This window comes from Tenrec ecaudatus, chromosome 9 (genome assembly GCF_050624435.1).
Source record: "Tenrec ecaudatus isolate mTenEca1 chromosome 9, mTenEca1.hap1, whole genome shotgun sequence".
NCBI lineage: Eukaryota > Metazoa > Chordata > Mammalia > Afrosoricida > Tenrecidae > Tenrec > Tenrec ecaudatus.
Genome location: NC_134538.1, coordinates 28,620,576 through 28,638,226, shown reverse-complemented (window position 1 = coordinate 28,638,226; position 17,651 = coordinate 28,620,576). Strand labels below are relative to the sequence as shown.

Below are 17,651 nucleotides of genomic sequence, written 5' to 3'. Positions count from 1 at the left end.
TCCACAAAGTCTTCCTCCAGCTCACGAAACAGATGCAATGATGCCGAGTGTAGGAAGAAAGCCGAGTGTTGGACAGGGTTCTCTAGAGAGACAAGACCAGATTGCTAGTAATTATATTTATACAAAAATATATTTATAAAGATAGATATATAATATAAGAAATGAATCGTTAAATTACATAAAGATAGATAATACAAGAAATTAACAGTTAAATTATAAAGCAGTGAGACACTAGCAGTCCTTTAAGGTTTGAGAGCCCCCAGTTGCCAGTCCCCTTCTGTAGAGAGAGCTGGGCTATATATACCCAGGCAGCAAACAGCAAGGCAGGTCACCAACTGTCATCAACTGTCGGTCCCCAGCTCCAGAGACGAACCTTCCAATCGTGTGGGCTTAAAGGGACCTCAACTTACAGCGACACAGTCCACAGGCTAGGCATCCCACAGGTAGTGTACCCCTTTAAACTGAGGCACAGAACAAGCAAGGCGAGGCTCACCGAGCCATTTATCCCTCTGCCCTTCAGTTAATCCTACTATCGTTATTTGCAGATGATATGATTTTGTATATGGAATATCCCAAAAGTTCTACAAGGGGAGTACTGGAAGCAATAGAGGAGTTTGGCAGAGTGGCAGGATACAAGATCAACAAACAGAAGTCCATCGGACTGTTATACACGTTAGATAAGACCACAGGAGAGAAGATAAAAAATGTGGTATCCTTCACAATAGCCAAGCACAAATTGAAATATCTAGGGATATAATTGACTAAAAGAACAAAAGATCTATATGGCGAAAACTACAGAATACTATTACAAGACACCAAGAGTGACCTCAACAAGTGGAAGAATATCCCATGCTCGTGGATTGGAAGACTCAATATAGTCAAGATGTCAGTTCTGCCAAAGGCACTATATTACTTTAATGCAATCCCAATACAATTACCATCATCTTTCTTGAAGAAACTGGAAAACTGATTATCAACTTCATATGGAGAGGGAAGAAGCCCAGAATTAGCAGAGAACTCCTCAAGAAGAAGGACACCGTGGGAGGGCTTGCTTTACCTGACTTTAGCACATACTGTACAGCCACAGTTCTCAAAACTGCATGTTATTGGTACAATGACAGATACTCAGACCAATGGAAAAGAACTGAAAGCCCAGAAATAAAATAATCATTATACAGACAACTGATCTTTGATACAGGCCCCAAAAATATCAAATGGGAAGCAGATGCACTCTTTAACAAGTGGTGCTGGAAAAAATGGATATTTACCTGCAGAAAAATGAAGCAAGACCCTTATCTCACTCCATGCACAAGGATAAACTCAAGGTGGATCACAGACCTTGAAGTTAAACCCCAAATTATTAGGGCCATCAATGAGAGAATTGGGACCAACTTGAGAACTTTGGAACAGGGAATGCATAGGCTATCAGAAATAGGGAAGGACACAAACACAGAGGAGGCACAAATTGACAAATGGGATATACTGAAGATAAAGCACCTGTGAAAATTGAAAGAATTCACCAAGAGAAAAAGAGAATTCATGGACTGGGAAAACATCTGTAGCAATGATGCATCAGACAAAGGCCTTATTAATAAAATCTACAACACTCTGCTAGCTTCCAAAAAGAAAAAAAAACAACCTAATTGCCCACTGAGAAGGTGGGCAAAGGACCTGAACAGAAGTTTCACAGGGGCAGAAATCCTAATGGCCAACAAACATATGAGAAAATGTTCCCGATCTTTAGCCATAAGAAAAATGCAAATTGAAACAACAATGAGGTATCACCTAACACCCTCAAAGGTAGCCCAATTCAAAAAATCAGAAAGCAATAAGTGTTAGAGGGGCTTTGGGGAGACAGGGACTCTCATACTTGTAAGTATGTACGACCACTATGGAAATCGATCTGGCAATATCTAAAATAGATGGTAATTGAGTTACCATACGACCCAGCAATCCCCCTACTGGGCATATATCCAGAAGAGGAGAAGAAACAGACCAAGGCCAGACATCTGTGCTCTGATGTTCATTGCGGCAGAGTTCACAATTGCAAGGAGTTGGAAGCAGCCCAGATTTCCATCAACTGATAATTGGATTAAAAAATTGTGGTATATACATACAATGGAGTACTATGTATCGCTAAAAAGCAGTGATGAACAAGAGCAACGAAAGAATGGCATTTGAAAACAATGCTAAACCCTTATGTTCTGAGCACAGACACAATGCCAAGATGAAAACATAAGAAAAATATTGTTAGAATATTTATGATAGATCAAATATACAAAAAGAGATAGGAGACTTACAAAGAAACATACTACAATAAATATGGGTGACTACCAAATATTGGGGACAAGAAATAAATTTAGTTTTCAAATATATATAGGAGGCATCCATCTAAATGGATAAATCCTAAAGTATAAAGGAAAAATAAATAGAGAAAGTAAGCTTCCTATATATCACACTGAAAGTTTCATTGTTCAGGTCCTCCCAAAGGCACCCTTGAATAAAGTCCTGGTGATCTAATTCAACCATTGGGACACAGTTCTATTCTGACATTCATGAAGTCAATATGCATCGAAATTGACTGGATAGCAACTCTTACCCCCACCGCTGTCCCTATATGCTACATTCTTATTGTCGTTGGCAGTTGAGTTAATTCTGATTCATGGTGAGCTTTTGCAGAGTGGAACTGTTCCCCACAGTGTCCAAGCCCATAACTTCATGTAGATTGCCAGGCCTGTCTTCTGAGGCACCTCTGGGTGAGTTTGTTTGAACTGCCAGCTTTCTACATGATAAGTAGTTAATTGTGTCACAAAGGCAAATGATGAAAATAGACTTAGAAAGTATCCACATTGTTGGACATTAAACTATAATCTTTTAAGTTATACTTGGGCAGGAGAGAATACATAATATAACATATAACATATAATAACAATATACATTTCTAAAAACCACAAAAACACATGTAATGAAAATCCACAACTTTGAACAACCTCACTACAAAAAGAAAGTGATATGTCTGGCATAGTGGTTACTCATTGGGCTGCTAACCTCAAGGTTAGAAGTTCAAAATCATCAGCAACTCTGCTGGATGAAGCTTTCTACTCCCATTAAGAGTTCCAGTCTCTGAAGCCCTCAGGGGCAGTTCTACCCTGTCCTATAGGATTGCTATGAGTCAGTGCTGACTTGATGGCACTGAGCTTGGTCAGACTAACCCCTATCAAAGGGGAGAGCTAAAAGAAAGTAGAAGAATAAAAACTAATTAGAATAAGAATAAAACTGAAGGTTATGGATTACAGGGAAAGCCCATAATCCATTTGCAGGTCTCCACATGGATTAAGTCAAGGGGTATGAAAACCTTATATCAGAGAGTATTGTAAGGTCTAGTATGGCCGATGTAATTAAGTTAAAACCTCGCTGACCCATGGCCCTATGGGGGACAACCCTGGAGACTCAGTGTTGAGTGAAGTAAAAGATGAAGTAAAAAGAGAGTGGACAAATAAAACTAACTTGAGAGTCTTTGAGAAAACAAATTTAATCAATTGAGAATTAAAAATAAAATGAAAACAGGAAGCTTACAACAAAAGTGCATCACTAATTTCTTTCTTTATTTTAAAAAATCATTTTACTGGGGCTCCTACAGCTCTTATCACAATCCATACATACATCCATTGTGTCAAGCACATTTGCTGCCATCATCATTTTCAAAACTTTTTCTTTCTACTTGAGCCCTTAGTATCAGCTCATTTCCTCCTCCCCTTTCATTCCCCTCTCATGAACCCTTGAGAATTTATAATTTCCCCCCATGTCTTACACTGACCGATTTTTCCCTTCACCCACTTTTCTGTTGTTCTTCCTCCTGGGTGGGGGTTATATGCAGATCATTGTAATCAGTTCTCCATTTTTGTCCCCACCTTCCCCTTCCTGTCCTGGTATTGATACTCTCAATATTGGTCCTGAGGGGCTTATCTGTCCTGCAGTCCTGGAATCCCTGTGTTTTCAGCTCTTATCTGTACCCGTGTACATGCTCTGGTCTACACAGATTTGTGAGGTAGAATTGTGGTCATGATAGTGGGAGGGAGGAAGCATTAAAGAACTAGAGGAAAGTTGTATGTTTCAATGGTGCTATTTTGCACCCTGACTGGCTCATTTCCTCCTTGTGACCCTTCTGTAAGGGGATGTCCAATTGTGTACAGATGGGCTTTGGGTCTCCACTCTGCACTCCCCCTCATTCACAATGATATGATTTTTGTTGTGGGTCTTTGATGCCTGATATCTGATCCCATTGACACCTCATGATCACGCAGGCTGGTGTGCTTCTTCCATGTGGACTTTGTTGCTTCTGAGGTAGATGGCCCCTTGTTTATGTTCAAATCTTTAAGACCCCAGACGATACATCTTTTTATAGGCAGGCACCATCAGCTCTCTTCATCACATTTGCTTATGCATCCTTTTTGTCTTCAGTGATCTTGTCGGGAGAGTGAGCATCACAAAATGCCAGATTATTAGAACAAAGTGTTTTTGCATTGAGGGTGTATTTGAGTAGAGGCCCAATGTCCATCTGCTACCTTAACACTAAACATATAAATATATGTATATAGATCTATTTCCCTATCATTATATATAAATATGTTTACATATGTACATGCCTGTATTTAGACCTCCATAAATGCCCTTTGCCTCCTAGTTCTTTCCTCTATTTCCTTTTACTTCCTCTTGTCTCACTATCATGCTTGGCCCTCATTTGGGTTTCAGTAATTCCTCTCAGTTACATTGCCCTTGGTCAAGCTCTACCAGGCATCCCATGCCCTCCTCTCCATTGATTTTAGATCACTTGTTGTTTCCTTGTCCCTGGACTTGTTAACACCCACTTCTTTTCCCCCACCTTCTCTCCCATGTCCCCTGGAACGATCAGTCCTGTTGTTTTCATCTCTAGATTGTTTATCCTGCCTATTTTATCTAGCTAGACATGCAGAGACAGTAATAAGCACAAAAATAAGACAGAACAAAACAAAACAATAAAAGAAAAAACAAAACAGCAACAAAAAATCAACAAAAAAAAGGAAAAGCTTATAAATAGTTCAAGGTCTGTTTGTTGACCTATATAAGTGTTTTCCAGTTTAGTCTGATGCTGTGCCACACTCTGACCCCAAAGCCTACTTTTGGTATTCCCCAGGGACTTCATTGCTTTGCTCCCCTTGCTGCTCTGTTGCACGCCCTTAGTGTTTCACCCTGGTGTGATGGAGTCAGATTAAGCACAATTCCCGCACTGTGTCTCCAGTGTGTTCTCCCCTGTAGCACTATGCATCATTAATTTCTAATACAGTAATTTCACAAATAGCTATTTCAGAGAGAGAGAGAATATATGCCTGTAGTTAACTAAGCTACCTACCTTTACATAGAATAAACTTTTCTGCCATCTGCCATTCGTCCATCATCTATCCATCCACCCATCCATCCATTCATTTAAGTAAAGTTTCTTCCATCCTTCTCTTTCTCACTTCCTCTCTTCCATTTATCCATCCAACTAATCAGTTGTCCATCTATTCATCCACGTACCCATCCATCCACGTTGTTCCTGGGCCTTGCTGACAAGCAAGTGCAGCATTAGAAAACTCAGGCAAGGCCTCTGCTTTTAAAGAGCTTCCAGTCAAGTGGGGTCATTAAACACAACATCTAAATAAAGAACTCCAAACTGGGTGAAGTGCTATGAATAAAATGAACAGGGTGCTCTGATACTTCCTGTGGGGGCTGACCTGTGGGTTATGGGAGACTTTCCTGAGTATGCGGTGTGGGGCTGGAATTCGAAGGGTGTTTTGGAGTAGAGGAATAGTAGTGGGAGGAGTTCTTAGGAAAAGAACTTAGGAATAGTGGATCCTGCCTTGCTGGCCTAGCCTGGGTGGGATGGCTAGTTTCTCAGAGGCTGGTTATTTGCGTTTCATTCTCCCTTTCTTCTTTTTACAAATAGCAGTGCTTTAACCACTTCTACGTTACTCTTCCTCCTTTTGAATTATGTGTTAGGAATCTCTTTCAGGAAGCAAATACCAAATTCAGAACAGTTCACGGGGAGAAAATAGTTTTACAGCTTTTCTCACCTGGTGTCAATTATTTTCCGTACATATGGTACCAATTTCCAGTGCCAGCATTTATATTATTTGTGCTAAGTTTAATAGGCTGTGTGGCAGGGCTTTCAAGTCATTTGAATTTCCTAAAATGCTAGTGTGTTTCTGTGCTACGATTGACTGTGGTTTAAAAAATGTGAATGGGCTGTGACTTCTCCCTGTGAGCAGTGTGACTAACAGTGGAATCAGGGTTTGACTTGATCACTGCCCAGTCCCTGGTGTCCAGTAGATTCTCTATAAATACTGAATTAGAGGAAATTACTGACTGACATACAATTGTATCAATGATCTATTTTGGATTTAAGTTTTTGTCAGTTTTTTTTCAAATATTTTACATTGACTTTTTAAAAATTGTTTTTGTGTGTGTCTTGAAATTTATATTTTACTCTATATAACTATATAGCATACTTTGTCTAATATTTAAATATATTAATTTATTTCTGGTTATAAGAAAATAAGTCAAAAGATATTGCTACAGAATCACAGAAATCTAAAAAAAAATCACCAAATTGACACTATTATTTTTCAATGTATCCTCCTGTCTCACTCTTCCCGGAAGAATTCTGCACTCTTTGATTTACTCCATGCCAAGATAGATACATGCCCCTGAAAGATCATAAAGGAACGTGGGAATGCTAGAAAACACACGCATCTTTCCCTGGAGTTGACATAGAATCAGTGCTGTCTTTCTGAATTGTGAAAAAACAGGTTCATGCTCTTTAAAGTGACTCGACTTCTTGTTACAGCAGTACTAGGAAACGAAGACAACCACAGGGGCTTGAATGTTGAATCATCAGCAACTTCAATCCACATAAACAAAAAAAAATGGAGCTCACTGCTATGACACAATGCTAACTCAGAGCAATACAATGGGATGGTGTGGTTCTACAGTTGTAACCCTGCAAGGGAGTAGAAAACTCAGCTTTCTAGAAGCTGCTGGTGGTGTCAATGGCTCGTCTTGCAGTTAGGAGCCCAACTCATGATTACTGTGCCACCAGGATGCATTTCAAGCCATATAAATAGAGCTCATCTAAAAGGTAAAAATAATAATATTCCTCTTTCTTTAGGCCAGTCTCCAGATTTTCATTTATTATGGGCGTTTCAGGAAACCCTGGTGGCTCAGGGAGCTACGCACTGACCTGCCAACCCACTAACCACAAGCTCAGCAGTTTGAACCCACCACTCACTGGGAGAAAGAGGAGGCCGTCTGATTTCAGGGAGACTTACAAGAGCCCTGATGGTGTAGTAGATTATTTGTTGAGCTGCTAATGAGTTCAGACCTAACAGCAACTACATGAGAAAAAGATAAAGTTTTTTGTGTGCTGGTAAAAGATTTAGTGTCTTGGAAGGCCAAAGGGGCAAAATTCTATGATGCCGTATGGGGTCCCCATGAGTCAGAACTGACTTGATGGCAGGGGGTTTGTTCGTTTTGGTGGTGGTGTGGGGAGAGCTTCAAAAGGAAATTAGTACTTTCCCTGTTGGGTTGTTTCAAAAGTGACTTAAACTCTAGTCTACTCTCAACATTCCAACTAGTCCAGGGATTGCACCTGGGGCTGAACTACGGAATGAGGGCAACGTGGTGGCACTTTGAGGATCTGATCTGGCTTTTCTTTCCTGAACTTCTAAGTTTTCCTGCACTTACTGGGTTGGCAGCCTCAACGCAATATTTCTCATGGCAACAAAAGTGAATATTGGCAGAAGGTTAACCATGAACTCAAGCCCTCTCATTAAAGGACAAAGTATAGGAGTTGGGCACCTTCGAAGAGACAGGCAGGGCACAAGCCCTTAAGGAAAACACCTCTACCATGTCTTACTTTGTTTCACTTTTATTTTTCAAAGGAGTGTGTTTACATGCTCTAGGATCATGTAATGTGACCTCTTGAATTTTCCTTCTCCCTAAACCAAAAAACTCAAGGATTCAGTCTTTGGGCTGTGTCAATGGCTGTGGATTATTGGAAGGACAACTGATCTGCTCCATAAACTTTCACCCAAACCACAATAACAAAAAGTTGAAGTAAAACAAAAATAAAGTCAATTATAAAAGAAAAAGCCTTATAATACAGCTCCGGTCTTCTTAGCAGTTCTCTGTTTTGCTGGCATGAGGAGATTTGTGCAGCCTGAGAAATCAGGTGGATCCTTAGACACACAGATGGACAGGAGGGATGCTCTACTGGATCAGCTGGAACTTCCCAGATGGCGGGAGTTGTACTTTAAAAATACAGATTAAGGTTGTACACGACTTATGAGTGATTGACAAGCGCTGATTAACAGTGTGTGGCAGTGACCATAGGCGCTGAATCAGCAGGAGAGACTACCTGCCACACAACTACTGTCGTAGTAGTATGAATTCAGCAAGGTTACTGACAAGCATCAACACTAGGGGAGTTTTGAGGCTATACATATTTATCAGCAAAGAACTTTTAAAACCTACCAATATTTCATACCTAGAACCAAAAATGTCAGTCTGCTCCCACTGGACACCTGAACAGGTAGGAGCCCTTACCTCTGGTTGCTGAGTCATCTTTCTTGGCTGATGGACTCCTCCGGGCTATACCTCTCTCTTTGGGGATAGCACAGAAGGAGCCCTAGTGTAGCCACAGATTTAAGATCACAGTTCAGTGAACCACACTTAATTTAAGGGCCTTGGCTTTGAAATTCACTTGAATAATTATAAAATATTGGCTGCTTTGGGAAAACCCAAAGAATCTTTATGACGCACGCTGTTCTTTAATTTCATTTCCTCATCTGTTGCTGCTAGGAGGAATCATGGAGAAGGGAAAAAAAAACCCTATTGTCTTTTCACCTGTGAACTCCAAAACCACTTTCATGTACTATGTCTACCTTTACAGACATAAAGAGGTGCTACCACGCAGAACAGACCACAGACATGGATGCCAGCCTTTCTGCAAAAAGTATTCATTTTAAGTTGAAAACAAAACAAAACAAAACCCTAAAGTCACAGTTTCTCAACATTGGACACCCAATGGAATTACCTAGAGAATTTTAACAACCACTGTTGTCTGAGTTCCACCCACACAGATGTAGGTTTAATTGGCATGGGGTGTGGCATGGGGATTCAAATGTGAAGCCAAATGTAAGAGCCACTGATCTTAATTGGAGGCAGGACGGCGGTCTACAAATGAAGACAAGGGGCTGGGATTCAGGTCTCAGCCTCACTGTTCAGAATTTGTTATCGTTGAGCATGCAGCATAATGCCCCTGAGCCACAATACTTTCATCTACAAAACACATTGTAGTCCTTGTGGTTCTCACTAAATGTTTGGAGAATTGAATATTATTTTTAAATGCGGGGTAAAATACCAAGTACCATCTAAATATTAGAGTTAGATGATTATCATTTCGTTTTGCAGTAATAAGGATAACCATGTTAACTAATGTTGAGATTAACTCTTATTTATTGTGCATGCACTGTGTGAAAATACCTAGGCTAGTCAATCGGTGTTTTTCGTGGTAGATTCTATAATTATCCCTGCTTTATAATTGGGAAGACAAACCAAAGCACAGAGAGGCGATAATGTACAGAAAAATAGATTATCTGTATTCTTCAGAAACTAGGAAGCCATAAGGAGTGGGCAGAAAGAAAAGAGCAATAAATAGAAAGGAATCAGATGGAAAGAATAAACTACATACCATAAAAATGAGCATTGGATGAATTCTTCTTTCAAAGGCTACATTATCAACAAGAAACATACCAAAGATAAAGAGACCAAGAAAAATGGTAAATGAAGGGCTGGAAAACCTCTACAAAATTGAGCAAAGAACAAAAATGCACACTGTCCTATAGTGTGGCAATATTAAAAACAGAAGCATCAATAAACTAAACTGGTTATTTTATCTACAAAAGGCATTCATTGGTTTTAAAAGCCATAAATCAGGAATACAATGGAAAATTTTGCAGAAATATAAGGAGAACTAAATAAAATCAACCAAACTAGAATAAATACATGTGCATACAGAATAAAGTTACATATGTGTACACATATGTATGAGGGAACTTTAAAAAGTTCATGGCAAAATTTCATTATCTCTAAATTCCATATTTTTCAATTAATTTTCCAAAGTCTCTTTATATATACTTTCAGTTTTAACAGAGAAAGCCAGCGCAAATAGGTAGCACATAGAGAAATTGAAACAATGTAATCAACAAGTAAAAATTATAAAAGTGCCTGAAAATGAACAAAATTTGACTCAAGGAATCAGAAAAGGAATTACAAAAACCTTAAGCATACACTGATCAGAAATAAAATGAGGGAAAAATAAAGATATTTCCAGACACAAAACAACTAAAGGAGTTCATAAAACAAGACCAGCATTACAAAAACTGTTAACTGGATCACTATGGATGGAGAACGAACAATGGCAGGCAGACCTGAGAGCATCAGAGGGGAGTGACAGCACCCAGAAAACAATAAGATGAAAGCCGCCCTAGAAACACAGACACAGGAGGAACAAAGACACCACTAAAACAACTGAAAGAGCAAGAAGAAGAAAGCAAGCACAAACACAGCCAATGAGCATCCAGAACCCTAATTTTGTGATACATGGAACCGGCATATATGTAGCAGTTTAAACTCAACAAGAGGATACTGTATAGCTTAAGATCAGGAAAGGCATATGTTAGAGTCATATATTGCATCATATGGAATTAATCTGTATGCACAGCAAATAATCCAAGAAGCTGTACTACATGAGATCAAAAAGGCATCAGAATTGAACCTCATTAACAACTATAATATGCAGATAATACTACCTTGCTACTGAACATGAAGGGGACTTGAAGCACTTATTGATAAAGATCAAAACTCTTTTTCTTTTCTTGAAAACATTTTTTATTAAAGACTTTTATTGGGGGCTCTTACATCTCACATCACAATCCATACATTCATGCATTGTGTCAAACACATTTGTGCATATGCTGCCATCATCATTTTCAAAGCATTTCTTTCTATGGATTACATCTCAATGTAAAAAAAAACAACGAAAATGTTCACAACTGGACAATAGCCAACATCATCATAAATGGAGAAAAGACTGCAATTGTAAAGGATTTCATTGTACCCGGTTATATAGTCAATGCGTATGGAAGCAGCAGTCAAGAAATCAAAGGATGTATTGCACTGGGAAAATAGACTCCCCAAGATCTCATTAGAGTGTTAAAGACAAAGATGCCACTGTGTGGACTAAGATGTGTCTGACCCGTCACTGTACTTTTAATTGCCTCATATGCACGTGAAAGCTGAATAATGAGCAAGGAACACCGAAGAGTTGATGCACTTGAATTATGGTGTTGGTTAAGAATACTGATGTACCATGGACTGTCAGAAGAACAAATAGATTTGGGTCTTCTGATGCCTGATACCTGATCCCATCGACACCTCATGATCACACAGGCTGGTGTGCTTTTTCCATGTGGGCGTTGTTGCTTTCCTGCTAGATGGTTGCTTGTTTAACTTCAAACCTTTAGGACCCCCAGACACTATATTTTGTAACAGCTGGGCACCATCATCATTTTTTTTTTTACCACATTTGCTTATATACCAATTTTATCTTCAGTGATCACGTTGGGAAGGTGAGTGTCACAGAATGCCAGGTTATTAGAACAAAGTGTTCTTGTATTGAGGGGGGACTTGAGCAGAGGCCCAATATCCATCTGCTAACTTGATACTCAACATATAAATATATGCACATAGACCTATAACCCAATCATATTGATTTGAATGAGGGGAGTCTGAGTGAAGACTTTAAGTCCAACTATAGACAATTGGATATCCCTTCATGGAAGGGTCACAGGAAGGGCCAGACAAGCGAGAATGCAGTGTAGCACTGAGGAAACATACAACATTCCTCTAGTTCTTTAATGTCCGCCCTCCCTGCTCCACTATCATGAACCCAGTTCTACCTTTCAAATCCGGCTAGACCAGAGCATGTACACTGGTCTAGATAAGAGCTCTCGACACATGGACTCCAGGACAGACAAACCCCCAGAAAGAATAATGGTAGTAGCAATACCATGAGGATAGGGAGAAGGTGGGGGGAGAAGGGAGATAAAAGGGGAAGCGATCACAATGATTGATGCTTAACCCCCCCCCCCAGGGGGTCAAACAAGAGAAACATGATTGAAGGGAGACAGCGGATGGTGTAAGATATGAAAATAATAATTTATCAAAGGGTAATGAGGGTAAGAGGGTGGGAGAAAAGAGGAGTTGATACCAAGGGCTCAAGTAGAAAGAAAATGTTTTGAAAAGGATGATGGCAAATATGTACAATTGTGCTTGATGCAACTGATGTATGGATTGTTATAAGAGCTATCAGAGCCCCCCCCCCAAAAATGAGTTATTTAAAAATAACTTTTAAAAATACCAACAGAGTTGTCTTAGAAGTACTGCTAGAATGCAAAACTTCATTCTAAAACTGCTAGTACTGCATTCAAAACTGCTAGTACTGCAAAACTTCAGCTCATGGACTTTGGACCTGCCCCTGGAAAAGGACGTCATACTTGGCAAAGTGAGGCTTAGGGCAAAAGAAGACCCTAACCCAGATGGACTGACGCAGTGGCTGCCACGATGGGCTCAGACTTAACAGTAGGTGTGAGGATGTCACAGGACTGGGACATAATTTGTTCTGTTGTACATACAGTTGTTTTGAGTTGGAGCTGACTTGAAGCCACCTAACAACAACAACAACAACAACAACAACAACAACAACAACAATCACCAAAACAGTATGCCATTTGCCAAGAACTCGTGATCCAGTACCGAGAATCCCAACATTATACTGGTGTATGTTGAGGAAAACAACAGTGGTACCATTTCAAACAAAAAGGAAGTGTTCTTTTAAAACATGTGCGGAAACAACCAACTATCCATCTAGAGGAGATGAGGGCTAGTCTCCCTCTCTCAAACAAAAATTAATTCTAAGACAATGTAAGTAATACGAAGATAAAAGCATTGCAGTAAACTTTAGGAGAATATATAAGATTGAAGATAGAAATCACTTTTTTATGTAACCCAGATGTATATAATAAACACATTTCTTAATAGTGAACATCTAAACCTAAACCCTTACAGGTTTAAAACAAAAATGAAACTATATTATAAAAAAATAAACTAAATCATAAAAAAATAAACTAAACCCTGTGAAAACAAACTAAGCCCTATATATGGTTAAAATGTTTTCTGTAACTTTACATAGGGAAAGGTGTAAAACATCTTTCTGGGTTGTTAAATTACTTATTTCAGGTGGGGACAGAGAAGTAAATTTTATTTCATCTCTTGTTTCACTTGTAACAGGTACAAATGACTTATAATTTTAAATTTTAAGAAAGAAAAAATTTAAATTTTAGAGAGCGATTGTTTAAAACATCACATAATTAATTTTGAGAAAAACAACCAACACAATATACTTTATCAATACTTTGATAAAGTATATGAAACTCAGATTTCATATCCTCAGTAGAAGTCATACTTACCACTTTTCCTGGACAACCATTGGACAAGGCACTGGCTTCTATAAAATATTTCCTGAGGATATGTTTGCTGGGGTTAGGACTGTCCAGTAGAATATAAGAACAGAAAAAAGCCCCATGTTGAAGCAGGAATATGGCAATATCTTCATTCCCTAAAAGAACAAAAATGGACAATTTAGAGAATTCAGACTTAAAGCATGTCACAAATTGTCCCCAAAAGGCGGAATCTAAAATACGAAACAAAAGCTAAAAATGTACTTATTAAATTGTTGTCTTACTTCCCTTGAGATATCAAATTTCTGTTAAATAGATAATTTTGTATGTGCCCTTTGGGATGAGTGAGGGTTCATTTTATTAATTAATTTGGCTAGGCTCTAGTACTAAGTTCTTTAATCAAATACCAGTCTTGATGATGCTGTTGAGGTATTTTGTACATGTGATTAATATTTACAACCAGTAATGGTAAGTAATGTAGTTCATCTTCAATAATTTGTTTTAGCCTCATGTTACCAGCTAAGGACCTTAAGAGTAAAATTGAGGTTTCCAGGAGGATTTTTTAATCTTAAGACTATTAAAAGAAATCCTGCCTAAATTTCCAGTCTGCCACCCGCTCTACAGAATTGACCCAAGACTGCAATATCAACTCTTTCCCGAGTCTGCAGCTTGCCTGTCCTGTGGATTCCAGATTTGTCAACCCCCAACTTTATGAACTAGTTCCTTAAGAGAAATCAATCTATCCCTCTCTTTCTTTATAAAAGGAAGCTTCAAAAAGTTTGTGGAATTTAAAGATAATGGATTTCCCCCCACAAATGTTGTGAAGCATTCTCATGTTTGTGTGTATGTATACACACACACACACACACACACACACACATATGTACTCAGAGAGTCTTTTATTGTTGTTTGATGTCATCAAGCTAATTCTAACTCAGAGTGACCCCTATGTAGAACAGAGGGAAATACTGCCTCGTCCTGTGTCAAGTTCACTATTGTTGCTGTTTGAACTCATTGCTGCAGCCACTGTGTCAAGCTATCTCCTTGACAGTCTTCCCCTTGCCCTCTGACCTTCTGCTTTTCCAAGTGTGATGACCTTTTCTAGGGACTGAACTCTTCTGATAACATGCTGAATATGTGGGACAAAAATCTCACCATCTTTGTGTCTAATAGCATTCTGGTTCTACTTTTTCCAAAACAGATTTGTTTGCTCTGGCAGCCCAGGAAAATACACACACACACACACACACACACACACACACACACACACACATACATATATATACAAGTAAAAAAGAATTGCTACAAGAGCACAGAAACTTTTATTAAACAAAACTATCGAAACTTGAAGCTTAACGTATCCTCCATCTAGGTCTGAAGGTGATGTTTCCTTCTTTCACAAATGATTTTGCAACTCTCAAACGGACACCATGGCAAAATGGTTTTTTCCATCCTCCAGGGATCTCCACTGTGTTCCTTTGAAATGCTCTTTGAGCTGGAGGACAAGAACACAGCTGTATGGCGTGTAGGCGAAGATTCACTTGGGACATTCTCAGGAACAGCTTGGTTACTCTTGAAGAGTGAGTGGGTGCATTGTTATGATGAAAAAGTAAATGTTCTTGCCTCAACCTTCCTGGCCTTTTTCTTACCAATAATATTTTTCGATTTTCTTAAAACTTCTTTATCATAAGCTTCTCCAATCTGATCTCTTGATCTGAGACATTCAAGAAATTCTATCAAGATTAACCCTTTGGCATCCCATAAAACATTTTTTATAACTTTCTGAGCTGATCCCTCTGCCTCAAATTTAACTGGCCCAGAAGCTCCCTCCGGAAGTCACTGCTTTGATTGGGCTTATTTTTTTGAAAGAACCCTAATAAATCTAGAAAAGTGTGTTACTGAGAGAACTCATCTCCAGTCACCTACGGATCACAGAACTACATTTAAATGGGTTCTTTGAAATAAACCCTTGCCCGTATGAACGAAAACTCCAGGAGCAAGAGTTTTTAAACTAACCTTCATATATATCACCTGGGGTCAAATCCACTCTGACTCATGGTGACCCATGTGTGTCAGAGTAGAACTGTGCTCAGTGGGTTCTCAAGGGCAGAGTTTTCTGTGAGAACTAGATGTCAGGCTTATCTTGAAGGATAATTTCAGCTAGATTCAAACCTCCAAACTTTTGTTGGAAGCTGAGCACATTAGTCATTTGTGTTATAAAGGCTCTCTCTCTCTCTGTGTCTCTTCTCTCTCCTCTCTCTCTCTCTCACACACACAATTTATAGACAAATGTACAATTATACATTTTTACATCTTTGTCATTGCAAAAGATAACAGATAGGGAAAAACAAACAATTGGGGGGGGGGAATATTAGCAGCATGTATAATAAAGGCCAACTATCCCTAATATACAAAGAATCTATTTGTCTATTAGTTCTATTTCCTTGGAGAAAAGAACCCAAAGGACGGCATGCTTGGTAAAACAGAGAAAACAGATTCAGTGAAAAAGAGGAAGCAACTCAATGAGATGGGCGCAAGCATAACACTTGTGAGGGTGTGCGGGACGGCTGTTTTCTTCTGTTGTGTACGGGTTTGTGTGAGTCGGAGCCAGGTTGGTGGGACCAGCAACAAACAACTATACCTAATGTACCAAGAATTTATTTGTGCATTAGTTCTCTTTCTCTGGAGAGCTCTGGTCAATATCGACTGAAACACACACACACACACACACACACACACACACACACACACACACACACACACCACACACCCCCCCACCCCACCCCCCTAGTTAGTCAATTCAGACTCATTTCAACCCCATTGGGGTTTTTTGTCTGTAGTTTTCCTGGCAGCAGTTTGTCAGGCTAGCATCACTGAGTGTGTTTAGACTGCCGACTTTTAGCTTAATCGTTGAATACATCTGTTTGCGCTATTCAGGAAACCTGGTTGATAGAGTGGCCTTACAAGTGGCTCAATTTGCCACAGTTTACCCTTGTCACTTTCACTGAAATCTACTTTTAGGAGTGAGTAGGTGGGGAGGATATTTAGAAAAAGGATCAAGAGTAGGCATTGCCAATGTGTCTACACAGAGACCATTTCCGAGGGAGGCTGGCGATGGAGATCTGGTCCCACACTGTCAATCTGCAATAGGTCTCAACATTACCTGTGTAAACACAACAGAAGCACGCTGGTAAGTTGAATCGACTCAGGCAGGACCTACCTGACTTGATCGCCGCGTAGAGGGGCAGGCGTACAATGACCGGGAACTCATTCTTCCTCACTGCATAGCTCTCGGGGTCTGCACCGTGTGTCAGGATGAGGAGCTTGACAATTTCCAGGTGGCCTCTCTGGCAAGCCAAGGCTAGCATCCAGTTCAGCAGCCGCTGGAAACTACAGGGACCTGGGGGGATGGGTGAGTGGGGGTAACAGGAAAAGGGGGAAAGGGTTCACTTAAGGGTATTGGTTAATCACACATTCATGTTCCCACTGACCATTCACAAAACCAGGCTGCTCTGTTTCAAGCTAAAAGTACTTCGGTGGAGTTGCTAATCATTTCTGGAATAACCAATAAACCAGGTGATCCTGACTCAATCCGCCCCCAGAGTGTGTGGTAATCACCTAATCTCGGGTCAACTTGAGGGTATTAAGAGTGAAGGGGGGGAGTTTAGTCTTTCAATCAGGTTGCAACTTGATTCGAGGGCAACCCGGATAAATGGGTGTCTGGAGGCTGGCCTCCCTCTCTCTCTGCCTTCACTTTCCTCTTGACAAACCACCTCTCGCCATGCTGAGGGCTTCCAGAGCCCTTAATACAACACCTCCAACAACAAGAGGGACAACATAAATCGTGGGAAACTGACACCCGGGAAGAGCGTGTATGTGGACACATTTTCTAGCTCATCATTGAGGAGTCTAGGAGGCTGACTCTGGTGGAGGAAGGCCTTCACATTTGTGAGTTGGAAATGAATCCCAATCACATTCTCCTGACTAAAATCATCCCTGCAATCTCCACGCCCCCGCCCCCCAATAACGCTACTCTTATGATGCTTTCTACAA

At 39.8% G+C, this 17,651-nt stretch overlaps 1 protein-coding gene across 3 annotated transcripts in view; it reads right to left on the bottom strand.

Annotated features, from left to right (window-relative positions):
* Positions 1–17,651, bottom strand: part of LRRK1 (leucine rich repeat kinase 1) — a 222,323-nt gene that overhangs the window by 124,538 nt on the left and 80,134 nt on the right. For all 3 annotated transcript variants that reach the window (XM_075557945.1, XM_075557946.1, XM_075557947.1), the window contains 2 exons: positions 16,819–16,998; positions 13,608–13,756 (listed from right to left, as the gene is read on the bottom strand). In XM_075557945.1, the coding sequence (XP_075414060.1) occupies positions 13,608–13,756; positions 16,819–16,998 (329 nt within the window). The remainder of the gene's footprint in view (positions 1–13,607; positions 13,757–16,818; positions 16,999–17,651) is intronic.